Source organism: Saccopteryx leptura, chromosome 2 (assembly GCF_036850995.1).
Source record: "Saccopteryx leptura isolate mSacLep1 chromosome 2, mSacLep1_pri_phased_curated, whole genome shotgun sequence".
Classification (NCBI taxonomy): Eukaryota; Metazoa; Chordata; class Mammalia; order Chiroptera; family Emballonuridae; genus Saccopteryx; species Saccopteryx leptura.
The window spans coordinates 314,934,541-314,960,888 of record NC_089504.1 but is presented as its reverse complement, the minus strand read 5'-3'; the positions used below and the strand labels follow the sequence as shown (position 1 = coordinate 314,960,888).

The following is a 26,348-nucleotide window of genomic DNA, read 5'->3' as shown; positions in this document are numbered from 1 at the left end:
TTGCCTATTCTTGGTACGTAATGTAAGTGAAATCATACAATATTTGTCATTCTGTGCCTGGCTTATTTCACTAAGCTTAATGTTTTCAAGGTCCATCTGTGTTGTGAAATATATCAAAATAGCCGCCAAACTGTTTTCCCATCAGCATTCCATTTACATTACCACCAGCAATGCATGAGGATTTCAATTTCTCCACATATGCACCATTTGTTTTGTTTTTAAATTATACCTATCATAATGGACATGAATTGATATCTCATTGTGAGTTTTGTATTAGGCTCCTTTTTTCTTAGTGGCAGTTCCTCAAAAAGCTATATAGAACCTAAAATCCACTCCCAGAAATATACCCAAAAGAATGAAAACAGAAACTTGAATAGATGCTTGTATACTGCAGTGTTCATTTCAATATTATTCACAATAGCCAAAAGATGGAAACAACCCAAGTGCTTACCAAGAAATGAATAGGTTTAAAAATATAATATATACACACACAGTGTGGACTGTTATTCGGTCATAAAAGGAATGAAATTACACATCATATAAAATGGGTAAGCTTGAAAGCAATATGGCAAATGAAGTAAGCCACACGTAACAGGACAAATATTATATGATTCCCCCAATAAAATACCATAATAGGCAAATTCCTGGAGGCAGAGTAGAATAGAGATTACCAAGTCTGGGAGGAGGGGAAGTAGAAGTTACTGCTTAATGTGAGACAGGTCAGGCCCTGGCCGGTTGGCTCAGTGATAGAGTGTCTTCCACACTGCCCACCATGTGGAAGTCCTGGGTTCGATTCCTGGTCAGGGCACACAGGAGACGCGCCCATCTGCTTCTCCACCCTTCCCCCTCTCCTTTCTCTCTCTCTTGCTCTCTTTCTCTCTCTCTCTTTCTTCTCTTCCCACAGCCAAGGCTCATTGGAGCAAAGTTGGCCCGAGCTGTGAGGATGGCTCCATGGCCTCTGCCTCAGGTGCTAGAATGGCTCTGGTTGCAACAGAGTAATGCCCCAGATGGGCAGAGCATCGCCCCCTGGTGGGCATATCTGGTGGATCCTGGTTGGGCACATGCAGAAGAAGTCTATCTCTCAGCCTCCCTGCTTCTCACTTGGGTGGGGTGTGTGTGTGTATATGAGACAGGTCAGAATTTAGTATCAAATGCAACCTACTCTCACCTCTCACATAGTACAGAATTTCTTCTACAGCGTTCCTGACAAATAGTTAATTTAAGCATTCTCGTAAATATCCTTCATAGTAAGGCAGCTTGTTCCTCTGCTAAATAGCTTTCCTATTAATAATGAAATCTCATAATGTGCAGCTCAGGTATACCTTCTGGAACTTCTGTCTCTAGGTTCTAACATCATCCTAGTTTTGTGCAGAATAATCTGTTTCTTCTTTTTTTGTTTGTTTGTTTTGTTTCTTCATTTTACTTCATATCCTCACTCACTATTTGATATGCACACACCTTTAGACCTTTCTTTGACACTGGTTACTTGCTGTTTGCCTTCATGGTAATCCCATCCCAAAACAAAATATCTTTCTTGACCCAGGTACCCCCGTAAGCTTTTCCTTTTCCTCCCCCCCCCCTTTTTTTAAGTGAGAGAGAGAGCAAGCGACAGGCAGGCGAGACAGAAAGGGAGTACTTTTGTCTTTCTCCTTCTGCTCACTTAATGCCTTTTCTTAGTACTCACTCAAATCTTGAAAGTCAGTCTTTCGTTTCTTATACAAGTGAATTTGTTCTTTCCAATCCACTATGAGCCCTTAACAGTCTAGCTACCCTCTGAGCTATATAGTGTCAGCCCTGCATTGCCAATTGTCTTGAGTGATTTTTACCATAATCTCTCACTGACATCACAAAGTCAGCAAGTCCTAAATTATAGTTATCTTTCCCTTTAAATTAACTTCTGCCCCTCTTGTAATATTCGTCACTTAAATTTGTACTTGAAACCTCAGAGCATTTCTGATTTCTCTGGTCACCTTATTTTTCCGGTGAAATCAGTGGCAACAGTGTGAATGGGATTAGTACCCTTATAGAAGACCTCAGAGAGCTGGTTTGTGCCTTCTTCTTTGTGAGATTACAGCTAGAGAGCACCATCCATGAACCGCATAGTTGGTCATGGGTCCTTACAAGACACCAAATCTGTTGGCACCTTGATCTTGGATTTTCCAGCCTCCAGACTGTGATAAACTTCTCTTGTTTATAAGCCACCCAGTTTATGCTTTTGTTTTTTATAAAATAAATATACCAAATGGACTATCATTACGGTATTCCTGATGCTCAGCATATCATGTGACACTAATACTGGGCTTTTATAAAATATGTGTCAAAATAATAATTTACTTTTAGAATAAGATGATAATGGCCTGACCTGTGGTGGTGCAATGAATAAAACATCGATCTGGAAATGGTAAGGTCGCTAGTTCAAAACCCATGGCCTGCCCTGTCAAGGCACATGCAAGAAGCAACAACCTATGAGTTGATGCTTCCTGCTTCTCCCTGCCCCCACCTTTCTCCTCTCTCTAAAATCAATAAATAAAATATTTTTTAAAAAAATGATAACGTATCTAAGCGCCCAGCATATTATTGTGCCCAACACATAGAGGGTATTCAATAAATAGTAGTTCTTTTCCTTCTGAGACAGTGTATACTTTACATTCATTGATTACATTTATTTATTTCATTTGTGTAAAGTTGAAAAATAATATTGAGCTCCTTTGTGCTGGTTGTGTGCTAGGTTCTGTGATATAGAAATGACAGTCTCTGTCCTCATGGAGCTTACAGTCTAGTGACAGAAGCAGACAGATAAATCAAGAATTAAGGATAGTGCCTGACCTGCGGTGGCGTAGTGGGTAAAAGCATTGACCTGGAACACTGAGGTCGCTGGTTCAAAAAACCCTGGGCTTCCCTGGTCAAGGCACATATGGGAGTTGATGCTTCCTGCTCCTCCCTCCCTTCTCTCTCTGTCTATCTCTCTCTCTCTCTGTCTTCTCTCTCTAAAATGAATAAACAAAATTTTTAAAAAAATAGTAAAAAAAAAAAAAAAGAATTAAGGATAGTGATGTGTTTAAATTGTGCCAGGGTGCAGAGCAGTCGTAAAAGAGGAACACACAGTTCAGAACAGATGCAGGAGGAGGGATACCAGGATTTCCTAGGAAAGGAAATACTTAAACTGAATTGTAAACATGTAAGATATATAAGACCTTTATAAAGAGAAGTAGTTAAGCTTATAGACGTAAAGGAAGACCTAAATAAATAGAAGTACATACCATATACTGAGGGTGGATAGAGAGAGTGAGTATGGTAAAATGTCAGTTTTTCTTAAACTGGTCAGTAGAGTTATTGAACTCCAAATCCCTATAGGTTTTTCTATAGAACTTGACAACTTGGTTAACAGTTTCTATGGAAATAAAGTCAAGAAATGCCAAGATATTCCTAAAGAACAATAATATGGTAAGACTTCGTTGATCCATTTTTTTCTGTCAAAAAATTTGAATGCTTGCTATAGATGAGGCACTACTGGCCCTCATTATTACCTTGGTGACTATGAAACATGACTCCCACCCAAAGATTATACTCTAACTCATTTCTAGTGAGATCTAGGGTTTTTAATAGACCACTTCCTAAAGTACCAGATGAGAGCTGGGACTATCAACAAACTTAATCATTCTAATTTTATTATCAGATTTTCATATTTAAATTTTGTCTTGGATTTAATATTCTTTTTTATACTGTACTTTCTTTTACTAGTTTTGTTCACTTTTTTTTAACACTAGGAAGCTTAGAAGTGGACAGGTTTTTACTTTAAATAGATCTTTAAGCTGTCAGTTGGATTACAGCCTTGTTAGAAAGGGAGGGGAAGATCTAGTGATGGCCAGAGCAATTACCTGACCTTGGGCAACAAGGGAAGGTGACTTTGAGGATCCCACAGGCATGGCTTTTGAGGCCCAGCCTGTGGGGTGTCTGAGGAGCCTATAAAAAGAAAAGGGAAGATGAATAACAAACTGATCAGTGATACTACACAGGTAGAGGTTGCTAATGAACGTACGGGGTTTGGGTGAATGCATGCTACGTGGCAGGATAGGTGGGAAAGGATACATTTGCTTGGAACATTTGCTTACCATATTAAGTAAATGAAGTTGGACCCCACCTCTTATGCATAAAAATAAATTCCTAGTCGATTAAAGATTAAAAAGGAAAACCCAAAGCTTTTTTAAAAGGGGGGCATATTTTAATGAGCTCAAGGCATGCGGGAGTTTCTTTTCTTTTTTCTCCATCGATTTAGAGAGAGAGAGAGAGAGAAGCATCAGCTTGTTGTTCCACTTACTTGTGCACCCATTGATTGCCTCTCATATGTGCCCTGACCCAGACTCAAATCGGGCAACCTTGGGGCAAGCCAGCGCCCTTGGGATCTAGCCAGCAACCTCAGTACTCGGGAACGATGCTCTATCCACTGTTCCACCGGCCATGACATGGCAAGGATTTGTTAAGCCTGAAAACACCAACCATACAAAAATTGATGTTTGACTACATTAAAAATATTAAATATTAATAGAAACTTGTTTTTTTAAGACGCCCTTAGGAGGGTAAAAAGACAAAGCACAGAATAGAAAATATTCGCAATAGGCATGTACACTGCTCACAAAAATTAGGGGATCAGGGAACATGCAGACACTTCAGTACTTTCAGCCTTTTGTGTAGTGCATTTTCACCAATGAAATAAAAGTTGGTTTTGCATCTCACTTGCATAATCAAACAACTTTCTTTGACTTGTTTGTTTTTCTGATGTTCTTGTTTAATTAAAAAAATCAAATGCTTCTTTTTTGTATCGCTTCATATCCATTTTGAAATATCCCCCAATCTTTGTGAGCAGTATATTAGTTATCTATTGCTGTGTGATAAATTATCCCAAAACTTAGCATCTGAACACAACCAACATTGATCTCACCGTTTCTGTAGGTCAGGCATCCAAGAGCAGCTTAGCTGTGGCTCTGGCTCAGGGTCCCATGAGGCTGCAGTGAAGGTGGCAGCCAGGCCTACCATTATCTCAAGGCTGGACTGAGAGAGGGTCTGGCTCTGTGCTCTCTCATCTGGATGTGGCAGGGCTCAGAGACCCACTTCCAAACTCACTCACCTGGGCCTCCTCACAGGACCACCTCGCAGCATGGAGGCTGGCTCTTCCCAGAGTGAAAGATCCAGGAGAGATGGAGATAGACTTCTTTTTTTTTTTTTTTTTTCATTTTTCTGAAGCTGGAAACGGGGAGAGACAGTCAGACAGACTCCCGCATGCGCCCGACCGGGATCCACCCGGCACGCCCACCAGGGGCGACGCTCTGCCCACCAGGGGGCGATGCTCTGCCCATCCTGGGCGTCGCCATATTGCGACCAGAGCCACTCTAGCGCCTGAGGCAGAGGCCAAGGAGCCATCCCCAGCGCCCGGGCCATCTTTGCTCCAATGGAGCCTTGGCTGCGGGAGGGGAAGAGAGAGACAGAGAGGAAAGCGCGGCGGAGGGGTGGAGAAGCAAATGGGCGCTTCTCCAGTGTGCCCTGGCCGGGAATCGAACCCGGGTCCTCCGCACGCTAGGCCGATGCTCTACCACTGAGCCAACCGGCCAGGGCTGAGATAGACTTCTTAAGGTAGAAGCCACGGCCTTTTAATAACTAAATCTTGGGAGTGGCATACCATCTCTTCTGCCATATTTCTATTCTGACTTGCTTCTTATGGGCACACTCAATAAGTCCAGCACACACTCAAGGGGTAGAGGTTGTACAAGGACTCAGACACCGAGAGCCGTTGTAGAGTTACCACAACCCATGATGAATGGGTGACTGGTGTGAAAAATACACAGAGAACTAGAAATCACTAAAACAAAGACAAAATACCAAGTAGAAGGAAAAGGGCAAAACCCAGAGCAGTCATCTGATTTAAAAAAAAAAGAAGAAGAAGAAATGTAAATGATCAATAAACATGAAAGTTAACCTCATTAGCAATTATGGAAATAAAAATTAAAACTGCAAGAGACCATTTTGTATAGATGACACTGGCAGAAATGAAACATTGGACAGTATTAAGCATTGGTGAGAGTGTGGAGCAGTGGGAGCTCTTCTCCTGGAGCTGTGGAAGCATATATTGGAAAAACCGCTTTGAGAAATGCTGTAGTAGGATGTTCTATAACCAGCAATACCACTTCTAGGCATTACCCTAGACCAGTGGTGGTCAAGCTTGAGTGTGCGTCAGAAGCCCTGGAGGGCTTAGTAAAATGGGCAGCTGGGCCCACTCTAGAGTTTCTGAGTCAGTGCAAATGGGATGGAGCTTGATAGTCGGGGGGGTTTTTTCCCCTAGATTTATATATTGGGCATCTTAAGCCCATTTTTTGTGTTGTGCTACTTGCTTTTAGCATTTATCTTTATTCTACAGTTATATTATGGACATTATGCTTTATCCATTATGTGTCTAAATATTTTCTTCCAGTCTTTGTTTTGTTTTTATTTGTTTTTAAGATTTTATTTATTGATTTTACAGAGTGAGGGGGTGGAGTGAGAAGGATCAATTCCTAGTTGCTTGCTTCACTTTGTTGTTCATTGCTTGCTTGTATGTGCCTTGAACAGGCAAGCCCAGGGTTTCTAACCTGCGACCTCAGCGTTCCAGGTTAATGCTTTATCCACTGCACTATCACAGGCCAGGCTCTTCCAGTCTTTTTTATAAAGATGTTTGTTACTGTTTTTGTGGTCAACTTTACCACTTTTTCCTTCACAGTTTGTTTTATTTCTGGTTTAGAAACTTTCTTATACCTAGGATTAAAAAGATAGTCTCTTATTTTGTCTTCTGATAATTTTGAAGTTTAAAAAATTTTTGTAGGTATTTAAGTGATGTGGTATTTATTATGTGAAGATATGAAGACATTTTGGGGATATACTTATCGCACCTCTGTGCATATCTATGTTCTTTTTCTCTTTGGTTTGAAGCCATGTCTCACGTACACCAATTTCCCATGGGCCTATTTCTGAGTTTGCTCTTGACTTGTTTGTAATAGCACCAGGTCCACACTGCTCCTTGATACTGTATGTTGTTTTTTGGTTTTGACTGTGGAACATTGCTTTATATATAGTATGTGTTAACCTACTGTGAAACACTAAGTTTCACAGTTCTAATACCATATTCTTGTGTTTCCCAGGAATGTGTTGGCTTAGAATGCTCTCTTCCTCTCCCCTACCAACTCCCCCCCACCTTCCTTCAGTGGTTTCTGAATGAGGAGCCCGCCCTACTGGGAGGCTTCTGGAAATGTTTTGATTGTCACAATGACTGGGCATTTAATGCCCACATGCCAAGAGACACAGTGTACCTAAAATCCTGCACAGCGAAGAATACCACTTTATATACCCCTTTGAGGACACTGTCCCCATCAACTTGTCCTCATCCCTTAAAAATCAGTTCTGGCTGTCTTTCCAAGAAGCTTTCTCTTACTACTTTTGCTGTCTTCCCCCCCCCCCCTTCCCCATCTTGATCATCCTGGTGCTCTTACAACATTTTATGCACATAATTAATTATTTGAACGAACTACATTCTAGAATAGTTGTAATTGTAGACCGCTACCTTACTTTGAGCTCAGATCTCTGACGGCAGAGATGTTCACATAGTAGGGACTTGGTAAATTTGGCTGAACAAAAGCGTATCTATCATTACATATTCAAAAAACCAGTTGCTTTTGAATATATAGAGATCATTTATTGGTTGGCAAAAATGTTTTATAGAGATAATGTGCCTCTTAATTTTATAATTAATCAAAATAATGTACTGAATGTTTTAGCTCATTTTTTGAGTATTTGTTTATTACAATATGTATTTTTGTTTCGGGCACTGGGGATCCCATTTGATTCTCAGATCAACTCTAGACAGTTTGTATTATTCAAATAATAAGAATGTGTCGAGCTAGTTGTGTCTTATAGATGAAGAAACTGACACTTGAGGGTTAAGTGACTTGCCCAGGATTACATAGCTAAGTGACAGAGCTGACTTTAAAGCCTGTGCTCATAACTACTATGCTTGACCATAAATCTTCACGGGAGCCCTACAAGTTAGATAGCACAACTTCCATTTTGTACATGAAGAAGGACGTTTAGGAAAATTGTGCAACTTTGCTACTGCTTAAGGGAAGATCCGGGTTTCAGACCCCACCGCTGTGACTCTGGAGGCCATGCTCCTGACCACCATGCGATCAGAGCCTCCCCTGCCCTGTTGTGTAATGTGCAGCTACCACTTTTGTGAGGTTGATCACCACAGTTCACAGCTCCTGTTGTTCCCTACCTTCCGCACCTTCTGTGGTTTTCTCCAGATGGTTTTTAATCTGGATTATTATCTTGAATCTGTTGAATATCTTGGGCTGTGCTTGTCCTAAAGAATGAAACATTTCTTTATAAGATTTCTTTCAGCTAGGATTATAAATTAGAATTGTTATAAACTCCACATGTATCAGTGTACTGATACCCCTTTGTTAGCTTCTGTTGTTTGAATCTCTAGTCTCCAGACTTGTAAAATTCTGTACCCTAATCAGTAAAAGTTTGAACTCATTGCCCTTACTACATGTCTGTTTTATTTATCAATTATATGTGTACTACTGGACAAAATGAAACAAGAGTTTGATGGCTTTGTCTCTAGCTAATGTCACAGGTCACTGTTAGGGCAAGGTTCATCATTAACAATAGTGGATACAAATCCATATTTTGAATAATCTGATTTGGAGATCTATTTTGTAATCACAGGTTTGGCCATCACATTGTAACCTGTTGTTTTTTGTCATTGCAACCATAGTACTCAAAGGGGAAAATAACTAAGGTTCTCTTACTGATTTTCCACCAGCTCATCACGTTAACTGACTTTGCCCATTTAAAAAATATTTACTGTCAGATTAGGTGTGGTTCATATTTAAAGGAAGATCCCTGGCCCTATAGCAAATGTTTAAGGTTTACCATTGCTTATGATACCCTAATTTAACTCATCTTTTCAGTTAACCAACTACTGTTATAAAGTATAGTACCTTAATTCTACGGGTTACATAGAGACACCAAGGCAGGATACAGAAGAAATTTTAAGAGGAAATTTATTAATAAGCCGGCTATATACGACTTACACAGGGTTTAGCTAACCCAAGTCGTGCAGCTTCGAATACAGCTCTGAGGCTAGTTATATAGACTTGATCATATACAGATTGGGGGAAAAGGTGGGGGAGCATGACACAATAGTCAATTACTAATAAGCTTACAACACTCGTTTATAGGATCTATTAAAAGAAAAAATATTCCTACATATTAAAACTTACAAGATAACACAGTAGCGATAAATGTCGTTTTAAATTTTTTATTTTATTTTATTCATTTTTAGAGAGGAGAGAGAGAGAGAGGGAGAGAGAGAAAGACAGAGAAAGAGAAGGGGGGAGGAGCTGGAAGCATCAACTCCCATATGTGCCTTGACCAGGCAAGCCCAGGGTTTCGAACAGGCGACCTCAGCATTTCCAGGTCGATGCTTTATCCACTGCACCACCACAGGTCAGGCCTAAATGTCGTTTTACATATTAAAGACATTCCCAAATCTTCTAGGGTTGTTGCCATAACAGTGAAAAGTTTTAGCTTAGGATAAGGAAATAGTTCCAGAATGCAGGTTTTTCAGGCAAGGGGAGTAGGCTTGTGATTCCTTTGTTTGGAGGTATATGATACTCTCAGGACTCTAGGAGGGGAGGAAGAGCCGAAATCAGTGTAGGATATGTAAACATTGTCTCCTAAAGGATCTTATTGAAGGGAAAGAGGAAGTTTTCAGATAACCTTTGTCTACTTGGCTGTCTGGTAAGTGGCCTTAGTCCTTCCAGAGAACTATATAGTTAAACTATGATTAGTTACTAACTTTTGCCTCTTTAACCTCTTTCTATGTTTTTTTTTTTTCCAAAAGGAGGGGTAAGGGGGCCTGACTCTTTCTTTTAAAATACTACTGTTAATTTTTGCAAGTCTTGCCTGACCAGGCAGTGGCGCAGTGGATAGAGCGTCAGACTGGGATGCGGAGGACCCGGGTTCGAGACCCCGAGGTCTCCAGCTTGAGCGCAGGCTCATCTGGTTTGAGCAAAGCTCACCAGCTTGGACCCAAGGTCACTGGCTTGATCAAGGGGTTACTCGGTCTGCTGAAGGCCCATGATCAAGGCACATAAGAGAAAGCAATCATTGAACAACTAAAGTGTCACAACGAAAAACTGATGATTGATGCTTCTCATCTCTCTCTGTTCCTGTCTGTCTGTCCCCATCTGTCCCTCTCTCTGACTCTTTCTCTGTCTCTGTAAAAAAAAAAAAAAAATTGCAATTCTTTGGCACCTTATCACACTACCAGACTTGATTACATTGAATAAAAGCGTTTTTTGCACCCACTTCGGTATAAAGTTTTGATGACTTTCTTTGTAGAATTGGGATTACACTTTCTCTCTGCACCCTACTTTTCTGGCCATCGAACCTCATTGTTGAGTTATTGCACAAAAAGCTTCAAACTTCCCCTTTTAGAATGGCCACGTAATCTCTCAGAATTTAGCTTCCTCTTTGCTACCTTACAGCATTATTTTGAGGGTATTAAATCTATCAGTAGTAATTCAGACTCGCATTACTTCTTGTCCATAATTGTAGCATACTTTTAATGGACTCTCTGCCTGTAGTAGCTCTCTATCTTGTTAGTAACCCTAAACATGTTCCCATAGTAAACATCCTGAAATAAATGTCTAATCAGATCAAAAGCCATTTATAACAATAAGACCTATAATTTTTAAAAATTACTGTATGTGCTGACTTTAGATGTGGTTTCTGCAATCAGGAGATGTACAGTAAACAAATTATCAAAAAATACACATACATATACTCAGATTCTGAATTGTGATTATGTGCCCAAAGAAAAAATGTGGGGCACAGTTTAATGATTATCTAATACAGATTGGGAGAGTGATCAGGAGAGGCCTCTGTGGAAATGAGATTTCTTCTTTATGAAGAAGCTGTGCTAGTTTGGAAAAAGTGCTGGGCAGAGAGTTTTCCAGAAAGAGGGAATAACGTAAGGGCTTTGCTGGACAGCCACTGTGGTTGACTTCATTGGGGGTGGTAAGAATCATGCCTGATAGGGTAGAAGGGAGGCAGGGGCACAATTATCTAGAATCTTGTATTCTTTTTTTTTTTAACAGAGACAGAGAGTCAGAGAGAGGGACAGACAGGGACAGACAGACAGGAACAGAGAGATGAGAAGCATCAATCATCAGTTTTTTCTTGCGACCCCTTAGTTGTTCATTGATTGCTTTCTCATATGTGCCTTGACCGCGGGCCTTCAGCAGACTGAGTAACCCCTTGCTCAAGCCAGCGATCCTGGGTCCAAGCTGGTGAGCTTCTGCTCAAACCAGATGAGCCCGCGTTCAAGCTGGCGACCTTGGGGTCTCAAACCTGGGTCCTCGGCATCCCAGTCCGACGCTCTGTCCACTGCGCCACCGCCTGGTCAGGCTAGAAAGTTGCTAAGAAGTTTAGTGGGTTTTGTTTTTCCATTTTTAAAATTTAATTTATTAGGGTGACACTAGTTAACATAATTATACAGGTTTCAGGTGCCTAGTTATACAATTTTAGGGGTTTTTTCTGAGTCATTGGGAAGCCATAAAGGGTTTAAATAGGGAGAGTAAAGTGATGAGATTTGTGTTTTGAGGTTTTACGCTGACTGTGGAGAATGGATGAGAGAGGAATGGGAGTAGAGCAGAGGAAGTGGAGGAACCAGTTAGGATGCCCGTGTAAGTGGTAGTTCAGGGAGAAAGGATAATAGTGTGGACTGGAGTAATGACAGTAAACAAGGTAACACATGCAATGATTATCTCATTAAAACTATTACAGTGACCCTGTGAAGTGTGAGCAGAATAAGATTAGAAATAAACTTTTCCAAGCCCATCTAGTAAATGGTGGTGTAAGGAATTGAAACCATGGATTTTCAATTTGGCTTTTGTCTCTAAAATAAAAGCCAAGCTCTACTGATGCTTTTATTGTCTTTATCTCCTCATAATGTCTAATTTACCTATGCCAAACTAAAGTATTGCAGTAGTTACTGTGAGCATATCTTGTACCTTGATGCCATTGATGACTGTTTATTATGGATAGGATACTCTTACCTCATTTACTTAACAAATTCTGACCATCCTTTAGCAAGCTGGTCAAATATGCAGCCTTCCAAATCTGCCTACAGACACATGTTGTCCATTTACCCTCTTTTAACCAGAATAGTTTTTGTTTTTGTTTTTTTTGTATTTTTCTGAAGTTGGAAACTGGGAGGCAGTCAGGCAGACTCCCGCATGCACCCTACCGGGATACACCCGGCACGCCCACCAGGGGGCGATGCTCTGCCCATCTGGGATGTCGCTCTGTTGCAACCAGAGCCATTCTAGCACCATCCTCAGTGCCCGGGCCAACTTTGCTCCAGTGGAGCCTTGGCTGCGGGAGGGGAAGAGAGAGACAGAGAGGAAGGAGAGGGGGAGGGGTGGAGAAGCAGATGGGCGCTTCTCCTGTGTGCCCTGGCCGAGAATCGAACCCGGACTCCTGCAGGCCAGGCCAACGCTCTACCACTGAGCCAACCGGCCAGGGCCCAGAATAGTTTCTTTGCATTTTAGTATGTTCATTCAACAGGTATTGTGATAACTGTGTACTGGGCACTGTGTGTAGACATTGTGGACATACTCGTGTATAAAAATAGCCACAGCCACTGTGGAATCTATAGTCAGGAGATAACACAGATCCTGACAAAATCTGTGCACACAAATATGTAATTATAAATTTTGAGAAATGATATGAAGAAATAGTAAAGAATTCCTATGGGTTTTGGGGGCTCTTTTAAAGGGCCTTTGAGGTGAAAACTATTTTCAGTACTATCTGGAACAGAAGGAAATTGGCATCTTACCAGCACAATGTATGGACATGATAGGATTGAGGTGCTAAAAGGATTTATAATTTCTATAGCCTTTTAGGGAAGTATATGTTAATACGTATTTAAAATTTAAAAAGCTGTGTGTGTGTGTGTGTGTGTGCGTGTGTATGTGTCTGTCCTTTGATCCAGCGGTTGCCCTTTAGGGAATCTATCCTACAGAAATAAGTCTCCTGACCAGGCGGTGGCACAGTGGATAGAGTGTCAGCCTAGGATTCTGAGGACCCAAGTTCAAAACCCCAAGGTTGTTGGCTTGAGTGTGGGTCATCTAGCTTGAGTGCGGGCTCACCAGCTTGAGTGTGGGGTTGCTGGCTTGAGCATGGGATCGTAGATTGGATCCTGTGTTCGATGGCTTGAAGCCTGAGGTCACTGGCTCAGCTGGAAGTCGTGTGCCCCTCCCACCCCGTCCCCACCCTCACCCTAACCCTCGTCAAGGCATGTATGAGAAGCAATCAGTGAATAACTAAAGTGCTTCAACTACAAAGTTGATGCTTCTCATCTCTCTCCCTTCCTATCTCCTTCTCTCTCTCTCTCTCTCTCTCTCACACACACACACTCTTTCTCACTCTCACTGAAAAGAAAAATCCCCAGTAAATGTGTAACTGCAATTTATCTTTGAACCATGCATGGGTTAGGGGCTGTCACCCCACACACAATTGAAAATTTGATACACAAAAGTTGCTGGTCAGGACACGTAACAGAAACCAGTTGATGTTTCTGTTTCTCCCTCCCTCTCTCCCACTCTCCTCCCCCTTTCTCTCTTTCTAAAATCAATTAATTAAAGCTTTTTGACAAAAAAAAAAAAATCAGATTTGTCCCGATATGTGAATATCAGTACAAAAAAGCTTTCTTATAATCTAATTTAAATAAGTAAATTTTAGTAAACAGATTTGAAAATATGCTTTAATCCTATAAACCAGCGGTTCTCAACCTGTGGGTCGCAACCCACAGGTTGAGAACCGCTGCTATAAACTTAGGCCTAATTATGTCAGTTCTTTACCTGATTAATACTTGGTCTTAAAATGGAAATAAAAAACTTATATAGAGTGGCTACACTAATCTATTATAGCTTTAACTATATATACAATTTTAAAAATTTTAACTAGTTTTTTATTGAATTTGCCAGGAACTTTTAAAAATACAAATGCATATGCAGTTCATTCTGTCCAATCTATAGTTTTATTTCCTGCCTATATCCACTGTCAGTAGTTTCTGTGTATCATTTTGTAATTTATCTGTACATGGACTTTGGCTGATAAAGTCATTTTGAAGTGTGTGATATTAGAGTTTAAGTTAATTTACTCATAGAACTGTCATTTTGATGACAGTGTCTTATCTGCCATTGTATTTTTCTTCATCTATGTTCAATGGAGAGTTAGGGTAGGGAATAATCAGAGATTAGTAGAAAAGTGAACAGGCCATTTGGACTGTTTGGTTCATTTGCACTTACGTTTTTAAATTGTTTGAACTTTGACTATATTGATTATATAAATTGTATTCGCTGTATTTTCTTTTGTAATGGGAAAAAAGAACACTCAGTAGCCAGAATAGTTTTGATCTGGGGAAACTTTTAAATATAACTTTTAGAACTGGCTAGATAAATTGTAGAAAAAACAGATATTTTACAGTTCTTTTTAATATTTTGAGTTGTTAGGGAAATTGACACTTGTCTTCTTCTATGAAGTATTAAGAGAAAGTTGTTGGGCATTTTTCAGTCTGACATAATCATGAATGTTGTGCTAGCTCAGTCTGTTTAATCCATTGTCCCTGTTACTGTCCATATGTACGTATGTACGTATGATAGGAAATACAGGCATACTTAGTTGTATTGTGCTTCACTTTGTTTTGCTTCACAGAGGTTGTTTTTTACAAACTGAAGGCAAGACCCTCCACCAGCAAAAGGATTACAACTCACTTTATTGCGATGCTCATTTTATTGCACGGAGCCTGTAATATCTCTGAGGTGTGCCTGTATATAAATATAGATATTTTATTAACTCCCTCAGATAAATTGGACTCATTTTTAATCAAGAAAAAAATAGAGGCCCTGGCCGGTTTGCTCAGTGGTAGAGCGTCGGCCTGGAGTGCAGAAGTCCCGGGTTCGATTCCCGGCCAGGGCACACAGGAGAAGCGCCCATCTGCTTCTCCACCCCTCCCCCTCTCCTTCCTCTCTTTCTCTCTCTTCCCCTCCCGCAGCGAGGCTCCATTGGAGCAAAGATGGCCTGGGTGCTGGGGATGGCTCCTTGGCCTCTGCCCCAGGCACTAGAGTGGCTCTGGTCGCAACAGAGCGACGCCCCGGAGGGCAGAGCATCGCCCCCTGGTGGGCGTGCCCGGTGGATCCCGGTCGGGCGCATGCGGGAATCTGTCTCTCCCTGTTTCCAGCTCCAGAAAAATACAAAAAAATAAAAAAGAAAAAAATAGAACAGTAAGACTTTTATTTATCTTAAACATGTAATATGCACCTTAATTACAACCACCAGACTTCTGAATTCTAGGCTTGCTGGCTGGATAAATGGATAAGGCTTGGAGCCCTGCCAGGAATTTGTTTCATTGATAAAACAGGTCTTGCTCTTAATTTTTCCCCACTTTTTCTCAGGGGGTTTTCCCTCTTGTTTGATAGGTACTTTGGAGCTTATACCTTAAATAATTCATGCCCACCTAACTTTGGGTTACCATTGGCGTTCTAAGATCATTGAAATAAGCGGTGTAATAGCAATATTATGAAATGAATGTGTCTATACTAAATATAACTACTTAAGAGGATGCATGTATTATTATTTTAAAAAGAATAAAATATGTATTGGCATGGAAAGGGTTCTAAGGCATATTCAGTGAAAAAAGCAAGTGTTAAAATATTTTTTTATATATTTGTATTGTGTGTATTTATCTTATATATGTGTGTACTTTTTACTTGAGTAAACAGATGTGGAAGGAAGCGTACAAAACTATAAACAGCCCTTCCCTGTTTGGCCAGGGGGGCCAGGAATGTGAGGAAGGTGAAAAGAGATTTTGGTTTATTCAGAATACTCATGTAGGCCCTGGCCGGTTGGCTCAGTGGTAGAGCGTCGGCCTGGCGTGCAGAAGTCCCGGGTTTGATTCCCGGCCAGGGCACATAGGAGACGCGTCCATCTGCATCTCTACCCCTCCCCTCTCCTTCCTCTCTGTCTCTCTCTCTCCTCCCGCAGCCGAGGCTCCATTGGAGCAAAGATGGCTCGGGCGCTGGGGATGGCTCCTCAGCCTCTGCCTCAGGCACTAGAGTAGCTCTGGTCGCAATAGAGTAACACCCCGGAGGGGCAGAGCGTCGCCCCCTGGTGGGCGTGCCGGGTGGATCCCGGTCGGGTGCATGCGGGAATCTGTCTGACTGTCTCTCCCCGTTTCTAGCTTCAGAAAAATACAAAAAAAAAAAAAAAAAAAGAATACTCATGTATTTAAATTTTTTATAGTTGAGAATAAGTTATATTACTAGTGTAGAAAAAATTTTAATGTTTAATAAAAGGGAAAAACCACTATACTAAATGATCTCTAAGGTGTCTAATCTCTGAATTTCTAGGGTCACTGTCAGTTACGGCAATATTTTAGTAGAAATGTTGAAATATTTCCCATTTCTATACTAAGTGATTTTTATTTAAATTGTTTTAAAAATATTTTTTAGGTGTGGAATATCAAACAAATGATTAAGTTGACACAGGAACATATAGAGGCGCTATTGGACAAATTTGGTGGCGAGCATAATCCACCATCAATATATCTGGAGGTAAGCTTTTCAGTATTGTATCTGTAGTAATTTTGAAAAGAAAAAGAATGAACTCAAAAAGCATTTGTACTGATAATACTGGTTATTCTTAGGGACTGGGATTAGAAATAATGGGAAGAGAGAATTAGCTTTGTCTTTACTATGCTTCTTAATCTTGTTTCACTTGTTACAATAAATATTTATTTTGTAATCTGGAAAGTATCAAAATTAAAGAAAAAGTCCTATATAAACTTAAAAATTTTACTCTGGTAAAAAAAAAAGAGAAAAAAGTATTATGTCCTGGAGGTTAGCAAGCTAGTTACCATATTAAAAATTGGGGAGACTGTTGTAAAATATCTTTTTTCCAGAACAGATCCCCCAAATTGAGTTTTACTTTCTTTTTCTTTAATGAGAGAGAGACAGATAGGGACAGACCAAACAGATAAGAAAGAAGAGAGATGAGAAGCATCAACTCATAGTGATAGCACTTTAGTTGTTCATTGATTGCTTTTCCATATGTGCCTTGACTGGGGGGTTGCAGCTGAGCCAGTGACCCCTTGCTCAAGCCAGTGACCATGGGGTCATGTCTGTGATCCCATGCTCAAGCTGGTGACCCCGCATTCAAGCTGGTGAGTATCTGGAAGAATATGCAGTAACACAGCATATGAGTGAGGTAGTTGGTGTCCCCCAGTATGCTTACCTATGCCATTCTAGACTGTTCAAAGTGCAAGTGCTCCATTTGTGTTAGGTTAGGGTGAGTTTTGACTGACACCAAAATTTGGATTACGGCACTGTTGTAGGAACAGAACTGTATTGTTACCCAAGGACCCCCTATATGTTTATCAATTTCTCAAGGTAATGTAGTACCTTATAACAAAAGATTTATCAATCTAAAGGTAAAAGTATTCATTTTCAGTACTTACTGTGCTTATTTTGTAAATTAAAACCCTTTTGGCTAAATTATAAAAAGTTTATAAATGAAGTCTTAAAATTTATATTTCCTTTTGTCACTGTTAGGAAAAAGTTCAGATTCAGTGTAAGTCTGCTTTATTTTATAGGCCTATGAAGAATACACCAGCAAGCTAGATGCCCTCCAACAGAGAGAACAACAGTTATTGGAATCCCTGGGGAATGGAACTGATTTTTCTGTTTCTAGCTCAGCATCAACGGACACCATTACATCTTCTTCCTCTTCTAGCCTGTCAGTGCTACCTTCATCTCTTTCAGTTTTTCAAAATCCCACAGATGTGTCACGGAGCAACCCTAAGTCACCACAAAAACCTATCGTTAGAGTCTTCCTGCCCAACAAACAAAGGACAGTGGTGAGTCAACTTTTAATATCATTATCGCCTTTTTTTGTATTTTTCAGAAAAACCAGTTGTTGTAGATGGAATATATTATCACTTCAAATATTCAGTGGTCATGCAAATCAAAGCTTCCATTTTAAACAAGGGAAGAAAAGACAATTATTTGGTGCCAAAGTCTGTGTTCCTTTACTGCAGGGGTTGGGAACCTGTGGCTCGCAAGCAAGATGTGGCTCTTTTGATGGCTACATCTGGCTCGCAGACAAATGTTTAATTAAAAAAATAATAACGGGCCCTAGCCGGTTGGCTCAGTGGTAGAGCGTTGGCCTGGCATGTAGGAGTCCCGGGTTCGATTCCCGGCCAAGGCACACAGGAGAAGCGCCCATCTGCTTCTCCACCCCTCGCCCTCTCCTTCCTCTCTGCCTCTCTCTTCCCCTCCAGCAGCCAAGGCTCCATTGGAGCAAAGTTGGCCCGGGCACTGAGGATGGCTCCATGGCCTCTGCCTCAGGTGCTAGAATGGCTCTGGTCGCAACAGAGCAATGCCCCAGATGGGCAGAGCATTGCCCCCTGGTAGGCATGCTGGGTGGATCCCGATCGGGCACATGTGGGAGTCTGTCTGACTGCCTCCCCGTTTCCAACTTCATAAAAAATACCAAAAAAAATAAATAAATAATAATAATAATGTTAAAAATGTAAAACATTCTCATGTATTACAATCCATTCATTTCCTACTGCTCATATTCATGGTTGCGGGTGGCTGGAGCCAATCACAGCTGTTCTCCCGGACAACACCAAATTTTTATTGGATAATGCGTAATGTACATGGGTCGTTGTATGCTCTCACGGAATTACATTTTAAAATATGTGACGTTCTTGGCTCTCTCAGCCAAAAAAGGTTCCCGACCCCTGCTTTACTGTAACCAATAGTTTTGTTTTTAGTGTCAGATTTGACATTTAGATTTACCCACCAAACTTGAACCACACTCAAGTTTAAGTCCTAGTTAGGAATCAGTCAGAATTTTAGGATTAGTGCTTGCTTATTGTCTACCATCTATTAGGTAAAATTCACTCTTCACCCTTGAGAAATCTCTATTTGAATTTATTTTTCCTCTTGTTGACATAACTTTTTGATTATTAGTATCACCATTGGAACAGAGTACTTTATAAGTGACATATAGAGCAAAGAATTTGTTTTTTCTGCTTGTTTATTTTGTTTTTTAGATTCAATTATTGATAGTTATGTAGTTACTGCCATTTTATCGTTCATATTTTTTATATTTATGGTATCTTCTTCTGAAAGACCCTTTAACGTTTCATATAATACTAATTTGGTGGTGATGAACTCCTTTAGTTTTTTCTTGCCTGGGAAGGTTTTTATCTGTACTTCCATTCTAAATGAGAGCCCTGCTGGGTAATCTTGGTTGTAGGTTCTTTTTTTTTTTTTCCTGAAGCTGGAAACGGGGAGAGACAGTCAGACAGACTCCCACATGCGCCCGACCGGTATCCACCCGGCACGCCCACCAGGGGCAATGCTCTGTCCACCAGGGGGCGATGCTCTGCCCCTCCGGGGCGTCGCTCTGCCACGACCAGAGCCATTCTAGCGCCTGAGGCAGAGGCCAAGGAGCCATCCCCAGCACCCGGGCCATCTTTGCTCCAATGGAGCCTTGGCTGTGGGAGGGGAAGAGAGAGACAGAGAGGAAGGAGGGGGGCGGCGGGGGTGGAGAAGCAAATGGGCGCTTCTCCTATGTGCCCTGGCGGGAATCGAACCTGGGTCCCCCGCACGCCAGGCCGACGCTCTACCGCTGAGCCAACCGGCCAGGGCAAATCTGAGCTTTAAAGAGCTTTAGTTTCAGAGAAAGGGTGAACTAAAAGAAAATTTATTCACCAGCATACATAAATAACAATGAAACTTGTCTGTCTCTGCCAGGGTGCCAGATTAAGGTTAAAGATTCCCCTGTGAGCTCTCTAACTATAGACTTGGTCTCATCAGAGTGTGGGGTTCCCTAACCTAAGAAATTATGTAACCACTGGTCTTGTAGTGGAATGGTTAATAGCACTCAGGCATAGGGTGAAACTAAATGCAAGTCTTCCTTGGCCAAGTTAGGTCTCATGGAATTCACAGAGACTGCCCACAGATGCCAATTTACAAAATATACTGGAAAATAGTCTACCATTATTTAGTTAGAAGATTTAGAAACAACATAGAACTTCCAGGTGGTTTTCAAATTTAAAAAAAAGGGAAAACTTACCTTTTGCAGTAGCATGATGGACCTGGAGATTATTATGCTAAGTAAAATAAGCCAGTCTGAGAAAGACAGGTGCCATATATTTGCACTCATGTGGAATCTAATAAAGTAAATAAACTAACAAACTAAATAGAACTGCTCATAGATGCCTGACCTGTGGTGGTGCAGTGGACTAAAGCGTTGACCTGGAATGCTGAGGTTACCAGTTGGAAACACCAGGTTTGCCCGGCCAAGGAACATACAAGAAGCAACTACTACAACTCCAATAAATAAATAAATATCTTAAAAACACGTCACCAAAAAGTAATTGTTAAAAAAGGGCAAAAAATTTGAATGGGTATTTCACCAAAAAAGATATATGGATGGCAAATAAACATGTGAGAAGATGCTCAACATTGTAAGTCATTAGGGAAACGTAGGCACAAGATACCATTACACATCTACTAGAATGGCTAAAATGAAAGAGCGGCCATCCCAACGATTGGTGAGAACATGAACTGGATTTTCATACACTGCTGGTGGGAAAGTATGATGGTACAACCACTTTGGAAAACACTTTGGCAGTTTCGTAATGCAATCCCTTTCAAAATCTCGACAGCATTTTCTTTTTGCAGAAAGAAAAGTTCGTCTCGAAATTCATGTGGAATCTCAAGGAATCTTGAATAGCCAGACATTCTTATAAAGGAACAAAGTTAGAGATCTCACTTCCTGATTTCAAAACTTGTTACTAAGCAACAGTAATCGAATCATTGTGATAATGGTATAGACAGACAGACATGTGGACCAATGAAGTAGAATAGACAGTCCAGAAATAAATTTTCACATGTATGGTCACGGACCTTTCATGAGGAGATCAGTACCAGTCAGCGGGGGAAGGACAGCCAGATCCATGAATGCTGCTTAGGAAACCTGGGGGGACACATGCCAGAGTGAAGTTCTGCCTTACACCATGGACAGAGCTATTTCAGATGGATCAAGATGCAGTGTAAGAGCTAAAACTAATGCTCTTAGAAGAAGGCAGAGGGAAAATGTCACGACTTTGGAGTTGGCAGTGGTTTCTTGGATATGACAGCAAAATCACAGACAACATAAAATAGACAAATTGGTTTGACCCAGCTATCCCACTTTTAGGAATATACCCTAAGAGTACCAAATCACTGATTCAAAAGAAAATATGCACCCCCATGTTTATGGCAGCATTGTTTACAATAGCCAAGATTTGGAAACAGCCCAAGTGTCCATCAGTGGATGAATGGATTAAAAAGATGTGGTACATCTATACAATGGAATACTATGTGGCCGTGAAAAAGAAGAAATCTTACCTTTTGCGACAGCATGGATGGACCTGGGGATTATTATGCTAAGTGAAGTAAGCCAGGCAGAGAAAGACAAATATCATATGATCTCACTTATATGTGAAATCTAATGAACAAAGTGAATTGGGAACGTAATAAAGGCAGAGGCGGGGTCACAGGGACCAGAGGGATAGCAGTCAGAGGGAAGGGGGGTGAGGGGATGGCTAGAAGGTGAAGGTATTAATGAAATTACATATACATAACACATAGATACAGATAACAGGGCAGCAAATGCTAGAGGAAAGTGGGGAGGAAGTTTGGGGAAGGGGGACAAAAGGGATAGAATATTAAAAGGGCACAGTGGGGGGGGAAGGGAGTTATATTCAGTGTGACACTTGAATCCATGGAAACACAATAAATTAAAAATAATAAAAAAGTTTTTAAAAATAGGCCTGACCTGTGGTGGCGCAGTGGGATAAAGCGTCGACCTGGAACACTGAGGTCGCCGGTTCCAAACCTTGGGCTTGCCTGGTCAAGGCACATATGGGAGTTGATGCTTCCTGCTCCTCCCCCTTCTCTCTCTCTCTCTCTGTCTCTCTCTCTCTCTCACTCCTCTCTCTCTAAAAAAATCAATAAATAAAATATTTAAAAAAAAAAGTTTTTAAAAATAGACAAATTGGGCTATATCAAAATTAAAAATCTATCAATATATCAATCAAAGAATACAGTTAACAGAATGAAAAGTCAATCTACAGAATGGGACAAAATATTTACAAATCATATATCTGATACGGGCTTAATATTCAGAATGTATTTTAAGAAACTCCTACAATTCAACAACAAAAAACCCCAAATGACCCTAATTAAAAAATGGGCAGAGGACTTGAATAGACGTTTCTCCAAAGAAGCTACAGAAATGGCCAACAAGCACATGAAAAGATGCTCAACATCACTAATCATCAGGAAATGCAAATCAAAGCTGCAGTGAGATATCCCTTTATACCCATTAGAATGGCTACTACCAGAAAAATAAAAAATAACATAGGTCAGCAAGAATGTGGGGAAATTAGAATTCTTGTGCATTGCTGTTGGGAATGTAAAATGGTGTGACCACCGTGGAAAACAATATGGAGGTTCCTCAAAAAGCTAAAAATTAATTACCATATGATTCAGCAATTCTATTTCTGGATATATACACAAACAAATTGAAAATTTTAGTTTCAAAGAGAGTATTTGTTCACCCATCTTCATAACAGCATGGTTCACAATAACTAAAATGTGGAATGAACCCAGGTGTCCATCATCAGATGAATAAACAAAATGTTGTGTTTACATTTGATAGAATATTATTCAGCCTTATAAAGGAAGGAATTTAGACACATTCTATAGCATTGATAAACTTTCAGGACATTATGCTCAGTGAAATAAACCAATCACACAAATAGACAAATACTGTACAATTTCACTTACATGAGTTGCCTAAAGTAGTCAGATTCAGACAGAAAGTAGAATGATGGTTGCTGGGACTGGGGAAAGGAGCTATGGGAGTTGTGTAATGAATGGGTACAGAGATTCGGCTTTGCCAGATGAAGAGAGGTCTGGAGATTAAGTATAATGTGAACATAATTGACCGTACACTTAAAAATGGTTAAGGTAAATTTTATGGTACATATATATTTCCAGAATTAAAAAAGTTTCACAATTTTGTAAATATTTAAATATGCATCTAGCTTTTGATCCAGCCATTCTTCTCCTAGGTATTTACCTAAGAGAAAAGAAAGCACATGCCAATCTGATAACTGGAAACTATCATGGTGGGTTTGAGCTTGTTTTTCTCAGTGGGATCAAACACCTTTTCATATGTTTGAAGGACGTTTATATTTCTGTTTCTATGAACTTTAATGTCCTTTGCTCATTTTTTTTTTTCTCTCATTTTTCCGAAGCTGGAAACGGGGAGGCAGTCAGACAGACTCCCGCATGCGCCCGACTGGGATCCACTCGGCATGCCCACCAGGGGGCGATGCTCTGCCCCTCTGGGGCGTTACTCTGTTGCGTCCAGAGCCATTCTAGCGCCTGAGGCAGAGGCCACAGAGCCATCCCCAGCGCTCAGGCCATCTTTGCTCCAATGGAGCCTTGCTGCGGGAGGGGAAGAGAGAGACAGAGAGGAAGGAGAGGTGGAGGAGTGGAGAAGCAAATGGGCGCCTCTCCTGTGTGCCCTGGTCAGGAATCGAACCCGGGACTCCTGCACGCCAGGCCGACGTTCTACCACTGAGCCAACCAGTTGGCCAGGGCCCTTTGCCCACTTTTTAATTGGGTTGTTGGTCTTGATCTCAGTTCTTCAAGGAGCTTATCATATGCCTGTTCTATGAGTGGCAAATATTTTTTCCCAGTTTGTATGTCTTTTGACTTTGCTTATATAATGTTTGTTTTACCATCTAAAAAGGCTCTTATTTTATGTCATTGAATTTATTATTTTGTCTTATACAGTTTCCAGATTTTGCATCACAGTTATAAAGGCCTTCTTCACTTGAGGTTATAAAGGAGTTTGTTTTCTTTCAGTTCTTTTATGGTTTGTCCCTTCTTTTGACATTTAAATCTTTTCTCCATTTGTAGTTTACACTAGTGTACAATATGCATTATGGATGAACCTTTATTTTCCTAGATTGGTTCCTGTTGTCTCAACATTAATTATTAAAAAGTTAATCTTGGCCTTATTTCAGATGCTTTCCCTTATGTGTTGGAGTCTTTGTTTTGATCTTTTCTGTTCCACTGGTCCATCAGTCTGTTGAACAGGCACTGGCATGAACAAATAGTTAAAAAAACTCAGCCGACAGGAGTGAAGGAGTGAGCGATGACTGCCCCTTCGTGATAGGGTGGAAACCAGATTTCTGCCCACTGATGAGATATCTACGCCCTGGAATCAGCCTGTGCAGAGAAGCACAAGGGAGCACAGCTACATTTGAAAATGACATTCAAATATAAAACTTTAATAGAAATTTTATTTTAAAATTATTATCATGTATTTTATAAAAACATAAAAATTTCAAATATTGAAAAAAAGAGAGGTGCTGAGGGGAATTACCAAAGGAACTGAGGGGGAGATAGCCTCAGTTCATTGAATGCCTTGTATGCCATATGGAATTGGAATTTTGCCTTATAAATAATGGGAAAATTTTCATCAGATTAATGAAATGGTAGCTTATATTTGAGGATTCTAAATCTGAGTTCAGTGGGCTCCTCAGCAGGTTCCATGAACCTCGTAGAATTTTATGTCAGCTGAGGCCTTCAGCAGGGTCTAAGAACTCGGCCACACAGAAATTAAGAATACCTTCCTTAGAAAAATGTCTGCGATAACATGAGATAGGAAAGTTGAAAACTAAAGATTGGGTTACCAGTCAAGAAGGTTTTGCATTAGAGTAGGCAGAATATGAGTAACAGAGGGAAAAGTGAGTTTTTCCTTTAGTTCATTGTTTCTGGAAGGTATGGCTAACCCGCAGCAGTTATGATCTGTAAAATTGCTGCCAACACTGAGCTAGTGAATACTGAACCATTACTCCTTGGGCAAATGCACAGTTACTGTTATATAAAGGAGCCAAAGGGAGCCACTGTATATTGGCCCTTAGGTGGTTTGTTTTTTCACAGTTTGCTTGGGCCCAGTAGCTTAAAAGCCCACTGGCATAGGGCATGTATTTACAGTATGAGAGCTGGAACAGGAAGGTCGTGTCACCTGTTCAGCCTCAGCTGAGAAGGTGCACACTGGGCTCATTGCTCTGCACATGTCCACAAAAGCTTTGCGAGTATTGGTTGGGGGGTTACAGTACATTTTAGCGAATAGACAAATTGCAAATACAGAATGCACAAATAAAAAGGACCAGCCGTCCCAATCCAGTCTCATACATACTTCCAGTGGTGAGCCTACTCCTTCATGAGAAATTTTCCCCTTGCTGGGTATTTGAATGATTGTATTGAACTAAACTTGGCATCATTTTTTTTTACTAATCATAGGTCCGACTTTGGTTTTTTGGATTGTTCTCCCTTCATTATTTAAATTTAGCTGTCTTATCCCTACCCTTACTCCCATTTTCTCCCTTAGCATAAAGATTTCATTTCTTTGGAAACTTTTGGTTTGCTAAGTACTTTAACTGTTTAAAAGACTGGAACCTGTAATTTTATTGTTATTAACTAACACATCCCCTCTGTGTCCATTTTCCCCCTCCCCCATCCCTCTACCCACTACTCACTACCTCTACCCTCTTCCCCCACCATTAAAACCACCCAACCTGAACTCCCACTGCCTCACTTTATTCCCCATTGTGTTTGTCAGTTCTCTTTCAGATATAAATTATTCAAATTCCCGGGGGTGGGCAGAGCATGCAGAAAAGGCCCAAACAGAGATAACTTCAGATGTACAGAAAGAATCTTTTTAGCTCCTCCCAGTGGCCCTTCCCTCCTGTCCCCAGTGCTCCCCTGCTTCTCCCTAGGCTGCTTCCTCCCGTGGCCAGGGCTCAGTGCAGTGGGAGAGACAGCCCCGGGCCCCACACTCCCTTCTCCCTGGCACATTGTACTGGAAATAGGAACTTCTCCCAGCTCATACCCATCCATCAGTTTAGGGGAGAAACCTGGTGCTGTCGGGGTCACATATATAGTCCTGGATTGGCTGCTGTTGTCAGGGTGATGGGACACTGATTAGACAGCTTATGTCATGTGTTGCCAGTAAAGTAGTGACCCTTGATTGACAGCCTCTCCAGGACCAGGTGAATTTTTAGGGAAGGGCAGGTTCTCCGAGGAAATAGGGGTGCTAGGCAACTAAACAAC

General features: G+C 40.8%; 1 protein-coding gene across 4 annotated transcripts in view; it reads left to right on the top strand.

Annotated features, from left to right (window-relative positions):
* The window catches only part of BRAF (B-Raf proto-oncogene, serine/threonine kinase), a 98,269-nt gene that overhangs the window by 14,053 nt on the left and 57,868 nt on the right, over window positions 1–26,348 (top strand). For all 4 annotated transcript variants that reach the window (XM_066362887.1, XM_066362888.1, XM_066362885.1 and 1 more), the window contains exons 2-3: window positions 16,608–16,709; window positions 17,747–18,010. In XM_066362887.1, the coding sequence (XP_066218984.1) occupies window positions 16,608–16,709; window positions 17,747–18,010 (366 nt within the window). The remainder of the gene's footprint in view (window positions 1–16,607; window positions 16,710–17,746; window positions 18,011–26,348) is intronic.